Source organism: Urocampus carinirostris, chromosome 17 (genome assembly GCF_059441175.1).
Source record: "Urocampus carinirostris isolate Australia breed hairy pipefish chromosome 17, RoL_Ucar_1.0, whole genome shotgun sequence".
Classification (NCBI taxonomy): Eukaryota; Metazoa; Chordata; class Actinopteri; order Syngnathiformes; family Syngnathidae; genus Urocampus; species Urocampus carinirostris.
Genome location: NC_142365.1, coordinates 26,507,291 through 26,530,867, shown reverse-complemented (window position 1 = coordinate 26,530,867; position 23,577 = coordinate 26,507,291). Strand labels below are relative to the sequence as shown.

General features: G+C 37.9%; 2 protein-coding genes and 1 long non-coding RNA gene across 4 annotated transcripts in view; 2 read left to right on the top strand and 1 right to left on the bottom strand.

Annotated features, from left to right (window-relative positions):
• Nucleotides 1-15,567, top strand: part of castor2 (cytosolic arginine sensor for mTORC1 subunit 2) — a 29,798-nt gene extending 14,231 nt beyond the window's left edge. Inside the window, exons 3-9 of the mRNA XM_088320514.1 lie at nt 3,160-3,353; nt 4,110-4,242; nt 4,329-4,452; nt 6,243-6,353; nt 8,066-8,148; nt 8,215-8,309; nt 9,026-15,567. Coding sequence (XP_088176640.1) covers nt 3,160-3,353; nt 4,110-4,242; nt 4,329-4,452; nt 6,243-6,353; nt 8,066-8,148; nt 8,215-8,309; nt 9,026-9,088 — 803 coding nt within the window. The 3' untranslated portion in view covers nt 9,089-15,567. The remainder of the gene's footprint in view (nt 1-3,159; nt 3,354-4,109; nt 4,243-4,328; nt 4,453-6,242; nt 6,354-8,065; nt 8,149-8,214; nt 8,310-9,025) is intronic.
• On the bottom strand, nt 1,793-17,971 carry LOC148349659 (uncharacterized). Its single transcript, XR_015847202.1, has 2 exons — nt 17,713-17,971; nt 1,793-2,134 (listed from the first exon to the last, which is right to left on the bottom strand). It is a non-coding gene; the product is annotated as an uncharacterized LOC148349659 (long non-coding RNA).
• The window catches only part of trim37 (tripartite motif containing 37), a 44,139-nt gene continuing 38,200 nt past the window's right edge, over nt 17,639-23,577 (top strand). For both annotated transcript variants that reach the window (XM_088320512.1, XM_088320511.1), the window contains exons 1-3: nt 17,639-18,000; nt 21,218-21,294; nt 21,369-21,470. In XM_088320512.1, coding sequence (XP_088176638.1) covers nt 21,274-21,294; nt 21,369-21,470 — 123 coding nt within the window. In that variant the 5' untranslated portion in view covers nt 17,639-18,000; nt 21,218-21,273. The remainder of the gene's footprint in view (nt 18,001-21,217; nt 21,295-21,368; nt 21,471-23,577) is intronic.

The window sequence follows — 23,577 nt, the reverse complement described above, 5'->3', positions numbered from 1 at the left end:
ACTTATTGTCTCAATACATTGTGTAGTACTTTTGCAGTTTTCATCCCCCGTAGAAGGAAATTAATACTTCAATTACATGTTCCTTATAGTCCCAGTCCTTCTTTGGTGGCTTAGCTCAGTGTCATATCAATGAAACTAGAATTTGAATTAAAGAACCTAATACAATAGAGCTACTTCAGAAGTGTTTGATAGCGGGACACTTAATATCTTGATTAACACAAATAATTTGAAAAGGGAATATACAGCAATACAATTCTTTTCTTTTCTTTTTTTTTTGCTTTTTACATTTTTCCCTTGCTGAAACATTTAACCACCTATTGTAAGCTTTAATTATTAGCATTCCTTGTGTGTTTGACAATCCAATTGGTATTTTTTATTGTTTTAAACTCTTAAAGTCATGATTGCAGCCCCAGTCAGCTCATTTCTCAAGTACTAATAAACATTTCTTTTATTTCATCCTTTTAGGGGTTTGGGTTGGTCTTTGGACTGTATTTCAAACAGGCCTTTTCTTACTTTACTTACCATTTTTGGCTACACTATCATAAATACCCAGGAATGAGCATGAAAACCCTCCTCCAACCTCCCCTGTACCTGAAAAGCAGTTCTAGAAGTAAGATAAAGCTAGATAGGCACGTTGGGGAAAAAAATTATAAAGAATCTTTGAACGCAGTTGGGCAATTTTACCACATACTTAAGAGAAATAGTTCTACTTTCAACTTTTCAAAGGCACCTCAAACGACGCACCCCACCTTCAACGATAGATGAAAAACTGTAGTAACTGGTAATCATTTTCTATTGTTACATTTACAGTCAGTGCTACCAAATAATATGAATCTTCCTGAGTTACGACGCCAGTTTATGGCAATTACAAAATGCAATTTTTTTCTTCTTTTCTTTTAAATAAAAACTAAAAAAAAAAATCAATCAAATGAAGCCACCCTCAGTTTTGTATTGATTATGTTCATTGTTTGCTGCAGAAGTAAATGGACGGAGACCAAGAGGAAGGCCGCGATTGACGTGGATGGATGGTGTTATGAGTGCACTACAGGAAAGAGGTCTAAATCCAATGAAAGCTAGCTGGTGATAGGAATGAGTGGAGAGGTGTTGTAAAAGGATAGTGGGATGCTTGGACGCGTTCTAAGGGATGGGCAGGGCACCTGTATGATGCGGCATGGGTAAACCAGTGAAAGCTGTCGGGCCCTGCTGTTGAACAAAAGAGTGTGTTGTGTCACCTTGACCCGAGTGACATGGCCGCTTTCTTGTGTCCCGTTTCTTCCGGAGGGGCGAAAGCTTGACCAACTTAGGTGCCGTGGTGCCGAACTTGTTTGGGAATTTGGGTTGTCCATGGTCCAAAATGTTTGCGTGTGTTTTTTGCTATTTGTTTTCCTTTTTTAATTTCTTTGTTATTGTATGTGTTTGTCTTGCTGTTGGTCACCCCTCTTGAGGGATATAACCAAGGTAGATGGATAGATAGAATGTTCATTGTTTATTGGTTATTTATGGTGCATGAGTGCTTTCTACTGGATACTTGCAGTAACAGCAGGTTTAATGTGTGGTTTCTTTTCAAGTGATACCATTGTCTAAGAACTCCTTTCGTCCTAAAAATAGCACTCTTAAATACTCAAAATGTGAAAAATTTCTCTATCCATTAGGAAACATAATTTTCAATGTTTGGCAGCTCTGGAGAGTTTTCCATTGTTCTACCGTTTATGCTCACATATACTAAGCCATATTAAATACTATAAAATACTATGGTGAAATCACGGGGTCACCTTATATGAGCAGAAAACAATTTTAGTCAAGTCACATTTATTTGTATGGCCCCCAATCACATGCTTCAGGTCCAGGTGGTCTGTTGACTTATCCAGATACGTCTTTTCCCTCATTTCATTACCAACGAGGCAGCCAGAAAGGACAGGAAAAGAAAAGTATGAGGTCGGCATCAATCATAAGCGATAGAATAGAAGTGTGTCTTGAGTCTAGATTTAAAAACTTCTGCAAAGGTTGCAGATTTTCTCATGAGGCAGAGAATTCCACAGCATCGGGGCCCGGATGGAGAATGCTCTCCAGCCTGCAGATTTCTTCTTGGCTCTTGGAGTCACAAGTAGACCAGCATTTTCCGAGCAAAAGCTCCCTGCAGGAATATGGGGGGAAATCAAATCAGAGAGATAAGAGGGGCAAGTCCATGCAAGCATTTGTATGTTACAAAGAGATCATTAAAGTCACATCTTAAGCGGACCAGGAGACAGTGCAAGTTTGCTAATGTTGGAGTTATCCAGTCAAACTTGTCTTATTCAAAAGTCTTGCTGCCGCATTTTGAAACAACTGCTAACTTTTGATGCTAGACACCGGGAGACCAGTGAGCAATATATTACAGTAATCAGGCTGAGAAGCAATATACACGTGAATTATAATCTCTGCATCTGATTGTGACAGCATCGGTTGAATATTTGTAATATTACAATGGTAGAAGTATAAACTATTGGAGTAATATTTTTCACATGAAATGATGGATTAGGATCAAATATAACACCTAGAACTTTGCTCGAGTCACTTTGCGTGATATTACATTTATCACGGTTTGGGGCTGTGTTAGAGAACAAATCACGACAAAACAAAAACAAAATGAACACAAGGGGGTATAAAACAGGCATATCTACCCAATGGTTCACGACCATGCATTGCCTCATGCTTCCACTTGCCAATTTTTTTTCTTCCTGTTTAGTGAATCGACACCATCTCAATCGTGTTTTAGAGGGAACACATCTCATTTTTTGTGATCTATTGTGTTTTATTACCTTTTTTCTGATATCAATGGGTCCCAAAAAGCAAGTGATTTGGATAAGTGCAAAATCCAAAAATGCTCTACAATTTTGCAATGCTTACAGTACATGGTTTCAAATGTTTTTCTTTTGATCTTTTTTACTGTTTTTTTAAATCTTTATCTACACATTTAAATAATGATCATTGTTTATTATATGTACCTTTTTGAATACATTTTAGGCTAGCATTTGTTTTAGTATTTTAAAGCAGTTTGAGAGGGTCAAAATCTGAGCGATTTGGTTCATACACAAGACTATGTGGTATTCATGTATAATCAAACAGAGGTGGTCACGTAACAGAGAATATTTGTTGTTGTTGTTTTTTGCCCACATTTAGAGCTGCCCGAGTCTGAGCACATCAGCGTCGCGGAAGCTACGTGGCTGGCACTCAACGTGGTATCGGGCGGCGGGAACGCTTCCAGCTCACAGCCTATCGGCGTTACTAAGATCGCCAAATCCGTCATTGCTCCCTTGGCTGACCACAACATCTCAGTTTTCATGCTGTCTACTTATCAGACTGACTTCATCCTGGTAAGAGTTGATGTGGATGGTTGCAAAGAATTGTCAATGTATCTTATTTTCTGCAAAAGTGAGCAGATTTACTGAACAACTTACCGTATTTGCCAGACTATAAGGTGCATCCAAAAACATACGCCTTACAATCTAGTGCCTTATTTGCGTACCATTACGGGAATGCGCTACCATATTTGTCCATTTTTTCATCATTTAATAAATCACTGACCACATTTGTATAAAAATGTTGGCAACGGTGGTGTAACCGAATAGCAATGGTAAGAGCACCAAATGCCAGCCACTAGGCCGCTTAGAAATGGGTTTTTTTTTTTCAAAATTTGCGTAACATTATATGTAACGGGAATCAAACTTGTATAGCAGCGTGGAGAGCACCGGATCCGATCCACTGGACCACTAGGGATACAGACGACACATGTAAAGGCATAAGGCCTTATCATTATCATTGTGGTACCATGACTAAAAATAGTGCGATAATGAGATAAAGACCTAACGCCTTTCCATGTATTGTCTATAACCTTAGTGGTCTAGTGGTTAGGATCCAGCTGACTCCACGTCACAATCTGGATTGATTCCCGTTGCATCCAATGGTATGCAATTGTTATCAATGATGTATTCCTACTGATGAATCAAAGTGCAAATACGACACTTTTTTATTTTCTATTTAACCCTAGCCCTCACAGTATTCCAAATCCAGTTCGCTTAAAGAGTGGAAAATACGGTAATCTTTGACTGATTAGGCTGTGCTCTCTCCAGGTCCGGGAACGAGACCTGCCTATGGTCATGCACACACTCTCCTCAGAGTTCACGTTACTGCGGGTGGTCAATGGAGAGACTGTGGCTGCCAACCACCTCGGAGTGACCAATGGTTTTGTCAAACCCAAACTCTGTATGTGAAAAATGCAGGGAATTGGTCACATTTGCTGTTTGAGTCTTTACTAAAACTTTGAACATTGCATCCCCTAACATCACCAGCGCCACGTCCAATCATTCACCCTCTGTCCAGCCCCAGTAACATGTTCTGTGTAACCAGCCTGGACCCGGACACGCTTCCCTCTGTGGCTACCTTACTCATGGATGTCATGTTCTACTCCGGAGGGTAAGCTGGCTTATTCATTTGCGTAGGCCTCAGAACCTTAAAAAAATGGATTACAGAATATGAAATTAAATGATGCTAGCGTTTGCAGCTGAATTCGCAGACTCTAGCAATTAGCTGGTTTAGCCGGTCTGCTGGCAAAATATTGTTCATCTAAAGATCAAACCCTGTCATTTCCTGATTATAACGAAAATTTGTTTTATGTCTCATTTTTTAAAAATAATGGCGGATTGGAAAAAAAGTATTTTTTCTTTTTGCATTTGCCTGTGGTTTCAAATTCTATACATCGTCAATATTAGAGGAAAAGAAATAATGTAGACATATCACGTTTTTCTCATTTGCATCTATATGTATTAAAAAAGTGAAATTGTTACATGGGTTGCTCAGTTTCTTTTTGTTGGGTGAAATTTGATAAATATCTTGAAAAGTAAAATTAATACATGGTTCTACAAAATTGCAAGTATAAAAAGAAATTGCGAGCTGTTTTAATGTTGGTCGTGTGACATAAATGCTTCATGAAAAATGTATATTTATCTTTTTTTTTATCAACAGGGAGACACAAAAGAAATCTGGGGACTAGAGTGTCACTTAAACAATATTTTTTATAGTAGTGGTACAGCTGAACCTCGGTTCTCGACCATAATCCGTTCCAGAACCCTGTTCGAAAACCGATTTGTTCGATCACCGAAATCATTTTTTCCATTAAAAATTATGCATATCGTTTTAATCCGTTCCAACACCCTGAATTTTTATCTTGAATGTTTAACGTAAACATGAAGCTAACCCAGGCTAATCGTACGTTCGCGTTATCGTAATCTTCCGTACGAAAGATTACGCTAACATAAACGTGTAAAAATAAAAAAAATCAGGTCGTTTACAAGTCATTTAGCACCCGGGTCTCCACAACAAGTGGTGAGCGGTTCATTGGAAAGGGGGCTCCGTTACAACACCCTGAATGTTGGGCTCCGTTCCAACACCCTGAATGTTTAACGTAAACATGAAGCTAACCCAGGCTAATCGTACGTTCGCGTTATTGTAATCTTCCGTACGAAAGATTACGCTAACATGAACGTGTAAAAAAAAAAAGGATAAAGAAAAGAATTATGAATAGGATTTCTTACCTTTGTGGTGGTCAGCAGAAGCCCTGGTGGACGGTGGAGCTATTATTTCTTTCTTAAATGCAATAGTTGTGCTCACTACTTTTCTTATTTCACCTGTAGCAACTTTGCTGCTTGCACTGACTTTCTTCTGAGGCATAATTAGGGGCTAAAACACTTCGTACACCTATATTAAAAGCAAAACGAAGCACGTCCGCACGCGATAACAGTTGGTCACGAAAAAAGCGATCTACACCTGTACGCCGCTCAGCATCGCATCCTAGCGTACGCACTCACGCATTACCGGCGTTCGAACTCCGATTTTTTGACCGAACAGCGAACCAAGAATTTCTCAAAATTTTGGGTCGGACTCTGATTTGTTTGAACTGAGAGGTGTTCGAAAACCGAGGTTCCACTGTACTTAATTTTACCATGATTTAAATTATCCTTATATTTTTACCTTTTTACTGCATGTTTAGTAAGTTTCCTTCCTCTAACATAGCGGAAGCTTCCAAAATATTCTGGATAAGTTGGCCATTTTGAGGTGGAATAAATTGCGTGTACATTCTGGTTTTAGCATGAGTAAGGAACCTACAGAACTGTGGACAAACAAGCTCCTTGGTTTGAAGAAAAGAGTTTAATTTAGAATCTTGAGGGTTTCTAAATTCTGGAACTTGTCCTTTCTTGTGCCTCCAGGTCCAAAGAATCAAGCGCTAGTGGCGAGGATGCCAGCCACATTCGGTTTTTCTCTTTTTCCCTCATTGAAGGTTACATTTCACTGGTCATGGACGAACAGACAACACTAAGGTTAGCAGGAAAGCTAACGATACCTTCAGAAGCATTGTCCCTGTGTTCTAAAATGTGGCGCAGCTCTTCCGTTAGTATCAAGCAGGGGTCAGCAATAAATGATTGGTGAAAAATTAATGCCATTAATTGCGAACAATTAATGGAATGGTTGCTTAAACTCATAAATCCATTTATTTCAAAATTTAAATAATTATCAATTATTGCGACCCATTAATTGCGAAAATATTCGGGTTTTTTGTTAGTCGATTGCGTCAACAAACGTGCAAATTTTCATGCCGCGCGAGCATTTCGTATGCGGTCAAAGTCACATACACGCACAATCGGGACAGTGCATGCATACGCGTAAGCTACCGTGTTTCCCCCATTATAAGACCCACCCTGAATATAAGGCCCAGCTTTTTATGAGAAATGAAATTCAACCTTCCTGCAAATAAGAGGCTCATATTACCTATGAAAACCGTAGATAAACGTTATTTAACAACGGCAATGCTTTTCTAAGAAATTTTTAGCGAAAATTTATTACTTTTGCACATATTTTTATTTCAAAACCTCAATTTTTGACGATGATTTTGAAGTAAGGCCGGCCTTATATTCGGGGAAACACGGTAGCTGTACGTACGTAGTGTGGTTGCAAAGCAGCTTTTTATTGGTCGGGACAAAATCGGGCTTGTTGATTGGCTCACGTTTTGCCTCAAGCACGTACGTCGTGGATGCACATACGCATTTCGCTCCGTTTGATTCTGAGGTTCTCAAGTACAGCTAACACATGAATAAAAACAAGCCCCAACATGACGGTAGCTGATGTGATCACCAATAACTCAGAAGATATTTTTTGTACTAAAAGTAAAGATTAGAGGGACCAGTTTGTTCGACCATATTGACACGGCTAGTATACCATTAAATTACCAATTAATGGCTAGAAATCCAATAAATACCCATTAATTGGCCTTGCCGCGAAAAAATTAACATTAATTTTTTCGCACTTAAATATTTTTTTTTTTTCCAAAAATCAATTACTGATGACCCCTGGTATCAAGCCTCTGGAAATTATATCAGCATGATAAATCACCACTAGATGGCAGAAGTGGCTTTGATCAGATCTTTGTCAAAACACTTCGTGCCTTGTTTTGTTTCCTGTGTCAACAGCATGACACCGTATGGCAGTGGGTCGGCTGCCCGTATGCTGTGTACGCGCAGTGTGAGGATAAAAGCCTACCTATTACAGAATGTTTAATGTTTTAAAGCTTTATTCTTTTTAAAAAAGATGAGTAAGTCCCTTCGTCATGGTCAGGACAGAGACATTTTCTGTATGTCCGCTAGCGCCATGATGACTCGAATCATGTGATACCTTCACCAGAAACATCGGGGCTGTAAAGTTCTTGCAACGTTCATCCATTGTTCATGCATTGTTCATGCATAGGTTCAGTGTTCTTACAATAAAAGGCTATTTTGCAAGCAAAGTACCCTTGTATTTAAATAAAGCATTGTTTAGATATTTGATCAAAAATATATATTAAAAAAAGCACAGAAGTGAATGTTTCTTTCACAAAGTGCCAAGCCAAGTTTTCTTGGAGCTAAATTTTCTGTAGGCCGTCAAAAATGAGTCAAAATGGGAAATATTTGATGGCACCGGCACTGCCCATTAGAGAGAAACGTCAAGCATTGATTAAGTTAAGACCTGGCTAATAAGTCACGTCTTTTTTTTTCTGCAGATTCCCAAACAATGTCCTGTTCACTAGCGCTTCTGGCGAGCTTTGGAAAATGGTCCGAATTGGTGGACAGCCCTTAGGTTTTGGTGAGTTTGTCGATCCTCCAACATAATGGCATGTCTTTTTTTAATATAATGTATCGATTTCTACAGACGAATGCGGTATTGTGGCCCAGATATCGGAGCCCCTGGCTGCTGCTGACATTCCAGCATACTACATTAGCACCTTCAAGTTTGACCACGCCCTGGTGAGCTAGCATAGCATGTATGCGTCATTAATTAGTGTTTAATCGGGATCTCGGGATAGTTTTGCATTGTCATTAAATTCTTATTAGTGACGTGCAGTGGTGCGAGTCGGGTGACGCACAATTTTACCTGTCAACATGGAAATAACTTTTTTTGTCTATGCTAAAGTTTAGATATTGCTTTTTTGCTCTGCTAATGAATTCGATCTTCCATCCATCCATTATCTGCACCGATTATCCTTAGTAGGGTGGCAGGGGTGCCGGAGCCCATTCCAGCTATCTTCGGGCAGTGGGCAGGGGACACCCTGAACTGGTTGCCAGCCAGTCGCAGGGAACACAGGCACAGACAATTTGTTCGCTCATTCACACTTGGGGACGATCTGGACCGGCCAATTAACCTAACATGCATGTTTTTTGGAATGTGGGAGGAAACTGGAGTGCCCGGAGGAAACCCACGCAAGCACGGGGAGAACATGCAAACTCCACACTATCTCATGACTTCAGAACTGTACCGCATACGCGCTAACCACTGCGCCGCCGTGCTGCCCGAATTCGATCTTAAGTTAATTTATTTTGTAAATCTGACTCCGCCTAACCGTACACTAACCTCTCTGCACGTCATTAATTCGCATCATATGTGTTACCATTTGATTATTTTTCGAGTTAGCCTCGGTGTATCTTTTCAAATGAACACCAAACAAGTATTGCATTCTCGACAGGTTCCTGAGGAAAATATTCAGAGCGTGATCGGAGTCCTGAGGACCGAAAGCAACCTAGCATAATGAGGATGGGTAAAGAAAAGTTTATTTCAAAAACTGCCAGGAGCAAATGAGCAGACTACTGCAGATTTTTGGGAGTGAGGCACAAAGTTTGAAAGGGGATTTTGTCATTTTTCTTTAATGCATTTCATTTCTGTCCCCTTCTGATGACACCCGAGAGCGCAGACTTCCTTACTAGCTGCACCCCCTCTGCTGGCCTCGCCCTGGTAGTTGTTGCTGCTTCTCTATTACATGCACATATATTGTGTTGGTTACAAAATGCCCCATACTGGAAGGATGTTGAATGTACTCGAAAGAATGACTACAAGCAGGTTTTTTGCTACCTTTTTGTTCATTTTGTTTTATTTTTTAGCTTTTTCTTTTTAAAGATTGTGCTATAGCAGGTGTCGGGAACGTATGGCTCGCGAGCCAGTTGGGCTCTTTTTGTTAATATATCTTGCCCAGAGAAAAAGTTCCCTTTTTAACAAATTAGGCCGGGAGTGCAACACCGTGTTTCTACCACTAGCCGCAGGAGAGCCGTAGCGCTTTTCTACCTTTACGCAGGTAAGAAGAAACGCCATTAGGATATTTTTCCTTGTCGGTCAGCCAATGAGATGCATCAGAATACAAATATTAAATATAAATGTATTTTTTCCTGTATTTGGTCACGAAAAATGTTATTCAAATGAGGGGGGGGCAGATCAAACTGGCTGAGCTCCTCACCTATGGTTGATTGGAGTAGTAGGCGAGTCATACATCGCTGATCAACCATTAGGTGAAAGCTCAGGCCTCCTCATTTGAACAACTTTTTGTTGTGATTAAGTACACCACAAAATACTTGACAAAATGCACCACAAAATACATGACAAAATAAATACTGAAATAAATGAATGACAAAATGAATAACAAAATGCATGAATAAATGAATACATTTCATTAATTTCACATTTTTAAGAATGACATGATTTATTTATGTGTTCATTTATTTACATAGCATATATTTGTAGGTATCTATTTATACATTAGCTCTTCATAAAGTCCTCCATGCTTTGAAACCATTGTTCACAACTAAAACAATGGTTAAAATGAACCTCTGTGATCTTAAAGGAACAGTCTGTAATATTGGGCACATCCTAGTGCAGGGGTCGGGAACCTTTTTGACTCAAAGAGCCATAAAAGCAAAATATATTAATTTTATTTTGGGAAAGAGCCACACCATATATTATGAGACAAATTTACTAAATTGCTAAACCCGCGCCACAGACAAAAGCTTAGTCTTCAGCACATTTATTTTTGATGATTTGATAAAAATTATGAAAAGAGAATAATGCCAGAGCCCGTGTCCCAAAATCAACAAACATACCACTTTAAACTTGTGTCTTTCTTGCAATTACTCAAGATCGGTTAAACTCATTTTGACCCTTTTTTTTCCACACATATTGGTTTCAAAACCAGATGTAAGCAGTTATTTTGTAAAAACGTCACAACATTCTGCAAACAGGGAGCCTGATGTGCTTATCTATGGCGCAGACGGCATAGGGCGAGAGATGGGAGGGAGTGCTTGCACTTTTTGCATAGCTCCACCCATCCCTCCCACTCACCCAATCAAATAACGTTAAGTTCTCTTCCGGTGTTTTGGCGTATTTACAGTGTGTTCTGTGGATTCATCATAAGGTATCTGAACACTGAAGACAGATAATATAGTGAGGTTTTATATAACGGATTCTTTAGCGATGTACAGCCAGAACGAGTTTTTTTTTTTTTTTTTTTTTCTTTCGTGCAACACCTTGACTGTAAATTGTAGTGAAAAACGTGCCCTATGTATACTGCCAAGCACAACCCTTGTGTAAGCTTTGGTTTGGCTTTGTAAGTCTTTGAACAGGATTAACAGCTTGCGTTTTGGACGAGATGGAGAAAATTTGCATGCAATCAAATTTGTCTCCGAGCCACAGGTACTCATAGAAAGAGCCATATATGGCTCGCGAGCCATAGGTTCCCGACCCCTGTCCTAGTGGTAAGGAAAAAAATGTAGTTTATTAGAAATATATTTATATCGATTTAGATAATAAGCAAAACAATATAAACTGTCGCGTAAACATGCATTTTTAAAAATACATGTAGGTTGAGACATTTGCATTTATTTTACACAACATGAGCCTCACCTGAAATATTTGTCCCTTTAAGTTACTTGCAGGACACATATTTTGAGAGGGACGGGTGTTGACACGGTGCACTGGAATTTCCTATATTTTATGAATTCATCAAAAGTTACACGGTAAAATAAAATTCCTTAAATAATTCACTTTTGTCCAGAGATCAATTTTTACACATTTCTTTAATTCGGTCTTCAAAAATGTGATGTAACTAGAAAAAAACATCTAAATATTTTGCTTTCATAGCTCTTTAAGTCAAGAAGGTTCCCGGCCACTGTTATATAGGGATGGGTTTTTTTTGTAGTTCCTGTTTTCCCCACTCCAAAATTATCTGTATGTTTATCCCCCACGATTTCGTTTGAGTGCTTTTGCTATTGTTTATTAGGGATTCATTATCTTATATTTATTAACTTTTTCCTAGATATTTGCTCTATAACTTTTAGTGGGGTGGATCCTTTTGTTTTCCTTTTATTTTACTTTTCCCCCTTCTTTCATTGTCATTGTTTTCTCAGTGCCAAGATGTTTTTTTTTTAATGCCTGAAGTGATGACGCCTTTTGTGTGCAATCTTCGGCAGTGTTGCCGTTAACATGAAGTTGCTGTTCCATCTCCACAAGAGTTATTTTTTTTGTTACACTGCAAGCAAATGGCTTCCTTCCAAGGATTTCAAGTTCATCTGCAATTGACGGTGAATATGTAGCATTGATAGTTTGTGGACTACTTGATAGCGTAGGAAAAATGTAACTTTTTTTTTCGATGATGATTTTTCAATTCTGAGCATTGGCAGTGTGAATCCACGATTATCCTTTCCCGTCAGAAAATGCTAACCCTACATTGTTTTTTCTTATTTGCGTGTGTGTACCGACTGAATGTTTCAAAATCTTGCCTTTTCACTTCGCATTCCCGTCGTCGTAGTCACTGGTTAGCTCTCAAATATATTCCAGGGTTTCTTAACCTTTTTACTTCAGGGCCCAACTTTTGTTGTACTAAGTGGCCTGGCCTCTACTCAGAAATAGATTATTTTTTTCATTGTTATTATCATGGGCGGGCGAGTACAGATGAAAGGTATTGGTTTTAGCATTTTTTATGTATCAGTACTCAATGGTGGCCCGTACCTAAATTACTTTGCTGTCATTAGGAGTGGCCAAAATGTTGCAAAATGGTCACCTCCAGATAAATCTTTTTAGATTTGGCGGAAAGAAGCAACAAAAGTACCCCAAACAATAATACCGTAGATTCCAGACTACAGAAGAACACACCCGGTTAAAACGTGAAATTGCAAATCTAAGGAAGAAATTGAACTTACAAGCTGCACCGGATTTTAAGCAGCAGGCTTAAACAGACATGAAAAATAAACTCATTCACGTCCTTTTTTTACATTCGAATAAAATCAGCGGGGAAACGTATAGTACAGAATAGTAACACCTTGTGTCTCAATCAATACACTTGTTTGCAGACTGTGTCCGCAGCTGTCGATTTCAATCTACTAGCGCAGCAATGAATTAAATGATCATTAACATATACGCACACGTGCGACAAGAACATTCTTAAAACTTAATATATTGTACTGACTAAAATCTAGGAGCCCGATTTAATGTTTTTATTTGGAGTTGCATGATCCTTCGCGCACATGACAAAGTGATAGAATTGATACTACTACATTAAAAAAATCAAATCTGCTTTTTGAATTTGAATCAGTACGGTACATTGGGTTTCGTTTTGAGAATATTTTTGTTGCTGCGCTAGTTGATTAAGATTGACAGTTGTCCGCAAATTTCTTATTTGCGGCACAATGTGTTACGTTTATGTCCTAGACATTTCATCACTGATTCTGCTAAGATCGCGATCTTACTACATAGGGACAGTGGGAGTCTTTTTTTTTTCTACTTTTGCGTATCTATAATTACATAGGGCATTCGGCCACTGAACAAAGTCATGGTTACTCCTGCCGTTTAACCGCTCTTCATTGAATTTCTTCACTTTATACAGAGCACTGAGCAGAAATGACATTGCGTCAACAACCGCCGCTGGCCCTCGCGATCTTTTGTTTTAATTAAACAGTAGTTTTTAGTTTAAAGCCAGCTATTAGTCGCCGGCTGAGGCGACCCACTGGTGACACTCCAAAATCTGCGGGAAGGGCCTAGTGCGTGTCCAAAGTCTCTGCCGACACCATCCACCTTAAAAAAAATAAACCACATCGTATTGTAAGCCGCAGTGGCCTGTAGTCCGGAATTTACAGTAATTAAGATGTTTAGACAATTGAGGTACATACAACATTTTTTGTGTGCTGCTCTTTTTAGTTTAATTTGATGTATTTGTCAGATGAGCGTATTGTTTATTAACGTAGACAGGGACGGTTATATACTGCTATCTCACATGATTGTTTTTGTTTGAGCTCAAACCCCCCAAGGCAAGAGAAAAAATTCGCCTTTTATTATGAAGCAAACTCTGAAAACATTAATCTCCAGTGTGAAAGCATTTTTCAACATTTGGTTTGATTTGAAGGTCTTTTGAAAAAGGTTACATTTTAAGGAACAAATTAAAATGATAAGCAATGTGTTTTATAGTTTTTGATGTAACGATTTTAAAATATATGCAAATTGCGCTATGGGTTTCCACCAGGGTTACACAAAACTGGAATTGCCCCTTAAAAAACCTACCACCAAAAAAATGTAACTGGTGTGTGCTCAAAAAATCGGTAAATAATAATTTATTTTGTTGTGATTTTTTGCAAGACAAGTCATTCGACCAAAGAAATTGTTGTAATATTTACAATGTTGAAGCAAAAAATATAAAAAAAACAAATTACATTTTAAAAAGCCCTTGCTAGTCAAAAATGTTGCGCAAAAATTCCATTGATTTAGTTTTCTCTCAAAAAATGTTCCTGGTACCAGTAAACATTCAGCATAAGTCAGGGAACTATTATTTTACACTACAAAGAAGGTAAAGTGACTCTTGAATTGGCATAAAACAATTTGAATTTCTTGCTAATTATGAGGCTAGGACCAATAAACAACTATCTTGACTTGGTGCATTTTTTGTTGTTGTTGACCAATGCAAAAATAATTATATTATCACTGCAACAAGTTTTCGGAACTGCCACTTTCAAACATTTCACCATTTCAAATGAAATGTATATGATCCCTAATTGTTTTTTGGGGTGTAGATAATCTTTAAATAATCCTACTCTGACAAATCTGAAATAAGTCTTTTCTTGCAACGACTGGCCCCAAAAAACTGTAACGAGGAAGGAGTATGTTAGATAATTTAGTTAAAAACTTTGGTGACTGAAAATTTTAGTTTATGTTTACTGAGATTCAGTTCTAAAACAATATACGCAAAAACAACCTATGTAATTGAAGAAAGTCCTGTACCCTATTTTTTTCTTTACTCTGATTCTTGCTAATCAAGCGGCAAACGTTGCCTGTGATAATTTAAATAATGTCAGTTGTGAATTCTGGTCATGTTATTTCAAAATTTCAGGACAAATGGGCAATAACTATAGGTCAAGAAACAAGCTGAAGCTGCTGAAAACTACAAATACCCTAAGTCAATTTACCTACAAAGCGTGGACCAACAAGCATTTACATTAGCCTAAAATAATCTACTTTGCAATTAATTAACCCTGCTTTAGCTGCTAGCGCCTCAGAACTTTAAATGAAGTTTGCATATTTCGTGTTTCTGTCACCAATATATTAAAACCCTGTCCAACTCTCTGAAAATGGCTACTGTACTTAAGAGACTCCCCTCTGCTTTTTACCGCCAAAAAACCCAGAGTGAGTTAGCTTTAGCATTAGCATTGATGTTGCCGTTTCTCCCAGTGTTGGTGCCCCCCACCCTTTCAGAAAAAGTATTACTGAGCCACTTTTTGTCAAGAATGATGACAACGTAAAAATAAGCTAACGCGCAAAGTGAGCGTGTGTATTTTGATCATTTGTCAATCTTTGACCCGCTGCCTTTCCAAACATCCCTTGACCAATCTTCTGCACTTTAATGCAGGTAACCCCCAACCCGACCCCAAAAATATGCCTGCTGTACTGATAAGCAAGAAGGGGAGATGACTTTTGGTCTTAAGCATTTGATAAGAAAAATAGAAAGTGTTGTTTCTCTTATTGTTGTTAGTTTCTTCAACTTTCATACTCGACTAGTCGATTTTAAAATGTCAGTGTTAAAACTCATTCTACTGATCTCCGTTTTTAATGCAATTTCTTTTGATTTGGCGTGTGTGAAAAAATTAATAAGATCCTTTATTAATTTTTTTTTATAATATCTATGACCTGGTGTTCATTTTATTGTCATCACTCTGATATGTTTCTAATGTATACTCGAATCAATAAACTGGTGACACTGCAGTGCTTGTTTTGTTTTTACTTTTTATAATGGCAATCAAAAAACATGGCTACAAGAATTTCTGGAAAATAATGGTATTTGAGTATGTCGTGATAGCAAGGGGTTAGCATAGAAAAATATCGAAGCCTAGCCATATTTAGCAAAAAATAAATAAATAAGGGGGGCTATATCCTGTGGAGAGCAGCTGCCTCTGTTTTCTCCCCTTCTTCAAAAATGCTTTTATCCAAGCTCAATACAATACAGTACAGTAATCCCCTGTCGCGGTTTCCCTTTTGCGGTTTCAGTTCTTTGCTGATTCTCATCGAGCTTTGTGTTCTGCATTCTGATTGACTAAAACGGGGAAAGATGCTTTCTATCGCCAACAAAGTTAGACTTGTCCACACACTAAACTGGCTCTGGAGCCTCATGCGGGTCTTTAGCACTCTCTAGTGCCTCTGGTGCTTTTTCAAAAACGGGCAGCAGCGTGTAACAAACCTTACACTGGGGAAAAACTATTTTATTCTAAAATGATGATCTTACAATTGTGTCACTTACGGCTTTCATATATTTGTTGAAAAACAAACTTTGTGGCAATGACATTATGTCCTTTGCTTTGGCGACATACTAAAGGGTCTTTGTCCTGTAAAGGACTTTGCATTAGGTATATTATTGTCTCTATCGTCAAATTAGGTATGTATTTAAAACAAACAAATAACAGAATAATGGATTAAATAAATAATTGGTACCTTCAAAAATAAAGATTTTGAAATAAATCACATAAATGTTTTTCTGGAGCCCATCCCAGCAAACAGTGGGCAGGGGACACCCTGAACTGGTTGCCAGCCAATCGCAGGGCACACAGGGACAGACAACTCGCTCGCTCCTTCACACTTAGGGACAATTTGGACCTGCCAATCCACCTGAAATGCATGTTTTTGGAATGTGGTAGGAAACAGTGTGCCCGGGGAGAACATACAAACTCCGCACAGTAAGTCCGGTAGCTGGATTTGAACCCACACAGGAGGTTCCCAAGACCTTACAACTGTGCCGCACACTCGCTAACCACTGCGTCGCCGTGACCCTACTGAGGACAAGTGGTGCAGCAAATGAGATGAGACATAAATGCGTAAACACATTATTGAATACAATACTCGTATTTGTTAAACAAAAACATGAGCCTGTAAATTGGGTTAGTTCTTGAGTTATAATTAAATAAATGCTTTTACTTTGCAGGATTTAACTATTGCGGGACGTTTTTTAGAACGCAACCCCTGCAAAAAAATATGGAGGTCTTTAACCTTTTTAAAAGCTGAGAGCTACTTTTTTTTACTATTTAGTGATAGGGTACTCACTTTGATATGTATTTTTAAAATAACATCTTGTAATTACTATGTTGTTGGTTTGTTTTTACCAGGGTAAGTATTGGAATTAGTTAAATATACTCAGTCAACCACCCGAGAAAAATAATTTTACTAAGAAAATTGCAATGACCCAGCACTGTTTTTTTTTTTTTTTTTTGGTTTGAACAAATTTATTGACACTAATAACAGAAAACAATCATGACAATCTCAACCACTGGTGGGCTATTTTCAGAACACTTCTGCGACCATCTCAGCTGTACCTGGGGGTCACCACGTTGGAGACCCTGCTGTACACTCAATAAGCGTCACCGTGCGGACAAAGCCATGTGACATATCTCCCTTTAATCCTCTACTTCAGCATAACCCCTTTGTGCATATTATTTATCACATTATTATATTGTACAGCTGTTTATATGTATATATTTTCTTGTTTCCTTTTTTATTTTTGGTTGATGATAATATTGTGGGGTACCCAAGCCAAAAAAGACACGCACATTTTTTTTACTGTAACTCTGTAAAAATAAATGTTTTTTTTTTTTTGTTCAAATGTTTTCAATAATCGACAACATGGGGAGAAAAAAAGCAATAAAAAAACAACACTCCAATTTCCAAGATCCGATTACGTCACGAGCGGATGGAGACAAACGTCTGGTAGTATAGGCTTTGTTGCAAGTTATTCGTGCAGTGACGTGCACTCTGGCTCTTTTGAGTGCGTCCTGGTGTTTAAATCAATTGCTGAAAGGACACCTATGTAAACATGATTTTGGAATTGAACAATTTCAATTTGCAACCGATTTGAAACTGTACCTGTATGTTTATCATCCACTAGATGTCAAAAGCGCCCCAGTCTGCAACACAGTGGTCGAAGAAAAAAACGACCTAGCTTTGATTGGACATCGTAATTGAAGGGGCGGGGCTGACAGCATCCACTTCCGACCTCTTGGTCTCTGCAGTCTGCAGGTCCTGCTCAGATCTCTGCAGCTGTCACTTTTCACTTTTTAGTCCAAATATCATCCTCTTGTCGCCGTCTCACGAATGTTGGTCGACGCTTTTTACGCTTCACTTAAACAAGATCACCCAAACATCGAAATTCAGGTGAGACGCCAACCACGTCGACGTTTAAACGTCAGAAGGAAGCTAGCTGGCATCTCGTTTATTATTTATCCCAATTCACGGCTCGCATTTACTCCGTTCTTGATATTCCCGACAGAATATTTGATGATAATTTGACTTAAAATGCTCAATCGCTTATGGGAACGGCGTTTAACGCCGTTAAGGCTTACCCTCAACATTAAAGAGACCAGTTAAATCGACATGATACAATTCAGAAGAGAGTGAATATATGTGCCACAATGTGTTGTTTCTTTATATAGAATAGAGAGAATTATCTTCATTGTCATTGATATCAACATTGTATGCTACGAGATTAGACATGGCACTCCAAGGTAAACATGTATTAAATTCTTTTATAGAGAAAAATACAGCGTTCGGTGCTTGAAATATTTGAAAATACTTGAAGTTTAATGTTGTGTTTTCAAGGATTTGAAAAGTGCTTGAATTATGGTTTAATGGCTTTAAAAAGGCTTGAAATTACCATGTTTCTGATCAAGTCTACTTAAAAAATGCACCGACCTTGCTCTTGGTGGCTTCGCTTTTCTATAGCAATTTACTGCAACTGGCATTAGGTTGAAAAGCTTTGTACCTTGAAGTCTCATCAAATGGTAGATGTATGTAGCGCTTTTCAAGCCAATGAAGACCTCCCAAAGCGCTTTACAATGTGCTTCACACTTACCCATTTAAACACACATTCACACAACAATAGCGGCCAAGCAAGGCGCCGACCTGCTTATTGGGGGCATGAGGGATTCAGTGTCTTGCCCAAGGATACTTCAACATATAATACGGTGGAGCCGGGAATCGAACCTGTGATCTCTTGATCCCAAAACAAGCGCTCTACCTCCTGAGCTAACGTGCCCAACAGGACAGGTGCATGCTACCAATAAACAGGGCACTTTGAATTATTATTATGTACTGTATCAGTGCAATGATTATGTATTAATTATGTACATTTATTTTGTATTTGGATTTGATATGAAATGGGCCTTTTTTACTTTCACAATTATTCTGCTTTTTTTGCTTTTTTGTGTATGACCCAGTCACCAGCACACCACCATTCATCCTACCAAATGTGTTCTGCCCAAAACAGCTTTGCTAAAAGATAAAAGCAAATATGTGCAGTGCATAAAGGTTCTTTGTTGGGCATTGTTAACACATATTTAATAGAGGAAAATATTTGACGTTAAACTTTTTTAAGGACAACCCAAATAACACACGCCACTTTTAACCCCACTTCCAATAATTAACCTGGTAATAACATTGTAGAATCATGATAAGTTGTTATTTTAAAAAATGTTTGTCAACAGGGTCTCCTTTGCGCTTTTCAGTCACAAAAAGTTACTCTCAGCTTAGGAAAAGGTCGGAGACCCCTGGCTTAGAGACTGACCTAAGTGAAAACAATGGTTCCATGAAAAAATAGTGCATCATGACAGCAAGATAGATATTGTCACTGTTTTGTGCATGTTTGTTTAGGGTGTTGATGGCCTTTAGGAAGAAATGGTCTTCTGAGCTTGTTATTTTTTGTCTTAAGGGACCTATAGCGCATACCAGAGGGCGACAGGTCAACAAGGTGGTGTATGGTGGGGAAAAAGTCATTTATACAATACGTATATAAGTACCCCCTTAAACATAAACAAAATAATTAACATTTCAGACTCAAGGAATGCCATTTTCAAACCTCCAAAAGAAATCTAGGATGTATCAAAATATTTACTTGAAGACTGGGTTAGGTTTTGAGTGCTTCATAGAAATACTGCAATGTCATATATCAGCTACTTTGTACAAACATAAATACAAGTTTTGTGTTTCCTCAATCATTGAATAAAAATGTGTTTGTATAGAACTTTTAGGCAACACATTGCTACTCAAGGTTGCAACAATAATGTACAATAAGAAAATAAAATCAGCTCCCTATTCCCTACCCAACAACCCGGGACTCCAAATTGAAATAGTGACGCTGCCTTAAGTTGAATTTGTTCGGAAGTTGCTTCAGTGCTATGTTTTGTATGTTTAAGGTTTATATAAGCATGTTTAAGGCTTGTATAAGTAACCTGCATTGTTTTTAAACTGAAAAATAATCGTTTACTTAAATAATATGCTCTATAATGTTACAAAGCAGGCTGAATGATAAAGCATAGTACTGAAAAACCAAGCTACACATTAAGCGTTCACATTCTGTGGTTTGTGAAGCCTTTTGTGATTAAGGGCTAAACAAATAAACATGACTTGACTGTAAAGATAAATAAAGTTTGTTTAGTATAACTTACTTTTGGAAGAGTTATGCGACTTCCTCCTCCGTGGTAAAAAGTGGACGAAAAAAAAATTCTCCAACCATTTTCTCAAGCGCATCAAGCTTTCTTATTCCACTTTCATTTCAAAAGAAATGGCTAGCCACTTTACACCAACCATATTCAATGGATGCACGATTTATTAAACAATAAGAACATCAAAGTTCTTGACATTTTGGCGTGTTAGAGCTACAGTGCAGTGTGTACAAATGTCGGTCTAAACCTACATGATATTTTAAATTATTACACAAAATACAACAAAGTAATAAGATGCTTAAATAAAGTAATAGAAATATTTTGCCAAATGATCTGCCATGGAGAACATTTTTTTATATATTGTTTGACTTTTTAAATAATTTATTTAGAGTTTACAGGGTAAAAGACCCACATTGAATCACTTCTCTGGAAATACATAAAAAAATAATCCAGGGTACTTATAATAAAAAAAAATCCCTGAAAAACACTTAATTTATCAGGAAATTGACAAAGTTACTATTTAGATCATAATCAATTTATCATTCATAGCTATTGTCTAACTTTTCCGGACTCTCATCTTTCTCCGGTTACTCGGGTTTTTATTTTTTCATTTAAACGGAGAATTTATTTGTTTTAAGAGCAAAATAATTTGGTTGTAATTACCTGCTGTGCATTGGTGAACTGTAAACTAAATATTGTAGTTTTTTGTTTGTTTTTTTTATCCAATATGGACCAAATCAGGAACCGTTAACATAGTTACTACATTTTTGAATATTTTTTCACTTAACATGCATTATATCCTGTTTTTGAGAGCACATGAAAAGCAGAATATTTATATTTTTGGGTCAAATTTCACATCAATAATTACTGGTCAAACACAGGTATCAAGTGATACTTTTGTCATACTTGTGTTCATTTTTTTTCTTTTCTAGGGTACATTGAATTTTTTTTCTTGGGCATTTCTGACAACTGACTCAAACTGGCTGAAATGGATGAACAAAGTGTGGAGGTTTGTGTTTCTTCATACTGCAATTTACGCTTGATACGTTTCACATGATGACGTTTGTGGTATTATGGGCTCAGAGCATCGCCGAGGTTTTTCGCTGCTTCATCTGCATGGAGAAACTGAGGGATGCTCGCCTCTGCCCGCGTTGCTCCAAGCTCTGCTGCTTCAGCTGCATACGAGTAAGTGGATAAGATTGAGTTACGAGTTTTCTTTCAGTGGACTGCCATTGAGTTGTTCCAAGCCCGGAAAAGGCAACATTTGAGTGACACAGATCCCAAAATGCTGCTTTGCACCAAAAACTAATTTTGAGCCCCCCCCCCAAAAAAATAATCTAAAATACTAACTTCAACGCTTTTTCTACATTTGTTACTTTTTTTTTTTTTTTTTTTTTTTTTTTTTTTTTTTTAATCGTGGTAAAAGGTTCATGGAGTTTCTAAATATACCAAGTACCCCAAAAAAATAAATGATAAAAAAACTCAATGCATTTCTACAGTAAAGGATTTTTGTTAAGTTTTAAATACAACTAAATAGGGAAACTGGCTACTATTTTTTTAGGGCAAGCCAGAACACAGACATTTTCAGCATTGTAGATTAACAAATTTTCATGACCAAAGGGTGCACAGTGTGAAAGGACGCAGTCTCCTTAGCGGATTCTATTTCTGTATTTAACACATACACAAGGCGCACTGCACGAACGGGCGCTGGTGCCTTCTGTTGCGGCCACTGCTGTTGTATCTAAATCAGACTCCCCTCCACGTGAGCTAAGCTTCTCAGTGCTGTGGTGTTTGTGACCTTTGCATATGTCTAAATAAACTCCTTGTATAGAATGCGATTTTTTTTGTTTTTGTTTTAATCACGCTAATCAGTATTCCGTCAGAAACACTTAATTCAGAACATGATCGACAAACGTGTTGAAAGCATATAGCGCGTTTACGTGAAGGGGAGTCAGATTTTGCAGATGCTCGGTTTCCATAATCTTACGCGTGGGAAATAGAGTATTTTTGAGTTTTTACAGTCAACAGCCGACGCTGTGAACTATTTGCCCAATTGTACAGCCTTCGGCGCGTGCCTATTAGGAATGCTGGGTATTGTTTGTTTTCTGAGAATCGATTGCACCCAATGGTAACTTGTCTGACATATAACAATAAAAATATACTTAAGCCTGAGATCTTGTGGTTAGTCACATTGCACTGCAATTGTTTTGAACAGCACTGTCTGCTACACCCTTAGCATAAATGAGTACCTCCGCCAACAATGCATTGCGTGTGATATTGCGTGTCCTCTACTGCACAAGGGGGTAGCTTATGGCGTCCAAACAAGAGTTGCTTAAAAATCACAAGAGATTGCATACAAGTCACATCTAGTTAGAAATTTGAATGATCTCACAAAAACATTGGCTTTCGCCCAAAATGTTGTAAGTCTTGACTCGACCAAGCCTCGAATCCATGACTTCCCAGTCTCGACGATGGGCGCCTAACCCTGATGCCACCGAGCTGGTCCACATCTGCCACTTTGCATGACACGCAAGGCGCACTGCATGATGGGGCATGCCATGCAATTTAAAGAAAGTCAGGGACTTTTATGTGTGCCTTATGGTCGTGAAAATACGGTATACACTTACTGTAAAGTGTAAACAGAAAAGCACTTTGCTTTTAGAAATTGATTGCTAACTTGCCGCCAGTCTCTAAAAAGGTACAGTTTTTACACATCAAATGGTAATTACAGTGATCCTGTTCGTGGTGGTCGACCATAATCCGTTCCTGAAAGATCTTTCCCATACTACTGAAGTAATGGCATTTATTTTCATATGTTTGTACATATGAATACCCAAGTATTAATACAATGTGTACCTAAACAACCATATTTACCCAAAATATGAATACAATATGTATAAAAATTACATATGTCTCAAAGAACAATAACTATCTAAATGTGTAGGCAAGACAGATTAGGCATAATTATGTTAAAAATATTAAAACATTTAACCATTTACTCTCCTTTTGAGCAGAGGTTTGATGGCAAGCTCGAACACCATTCTCCTATTTCGCAATGATTTCTTTTCTCAACTCAATCGGTGTTCTTACTGTTTTATTCGTTATCAATAATTTTCTTAGGAACCATTATTATCAGCAAAAAGGCAATAAAATGCACTTGATCCCAATAAAATAAGACTTGGTCCCTCTCAACCACATTAGGGATGGTACCGGTTGACTGAACAGAATCTTTCTTCGAACCCATTATTACTGGCAAAAATGGCAAGAAAAATATAAACTAGATAAAAACAAT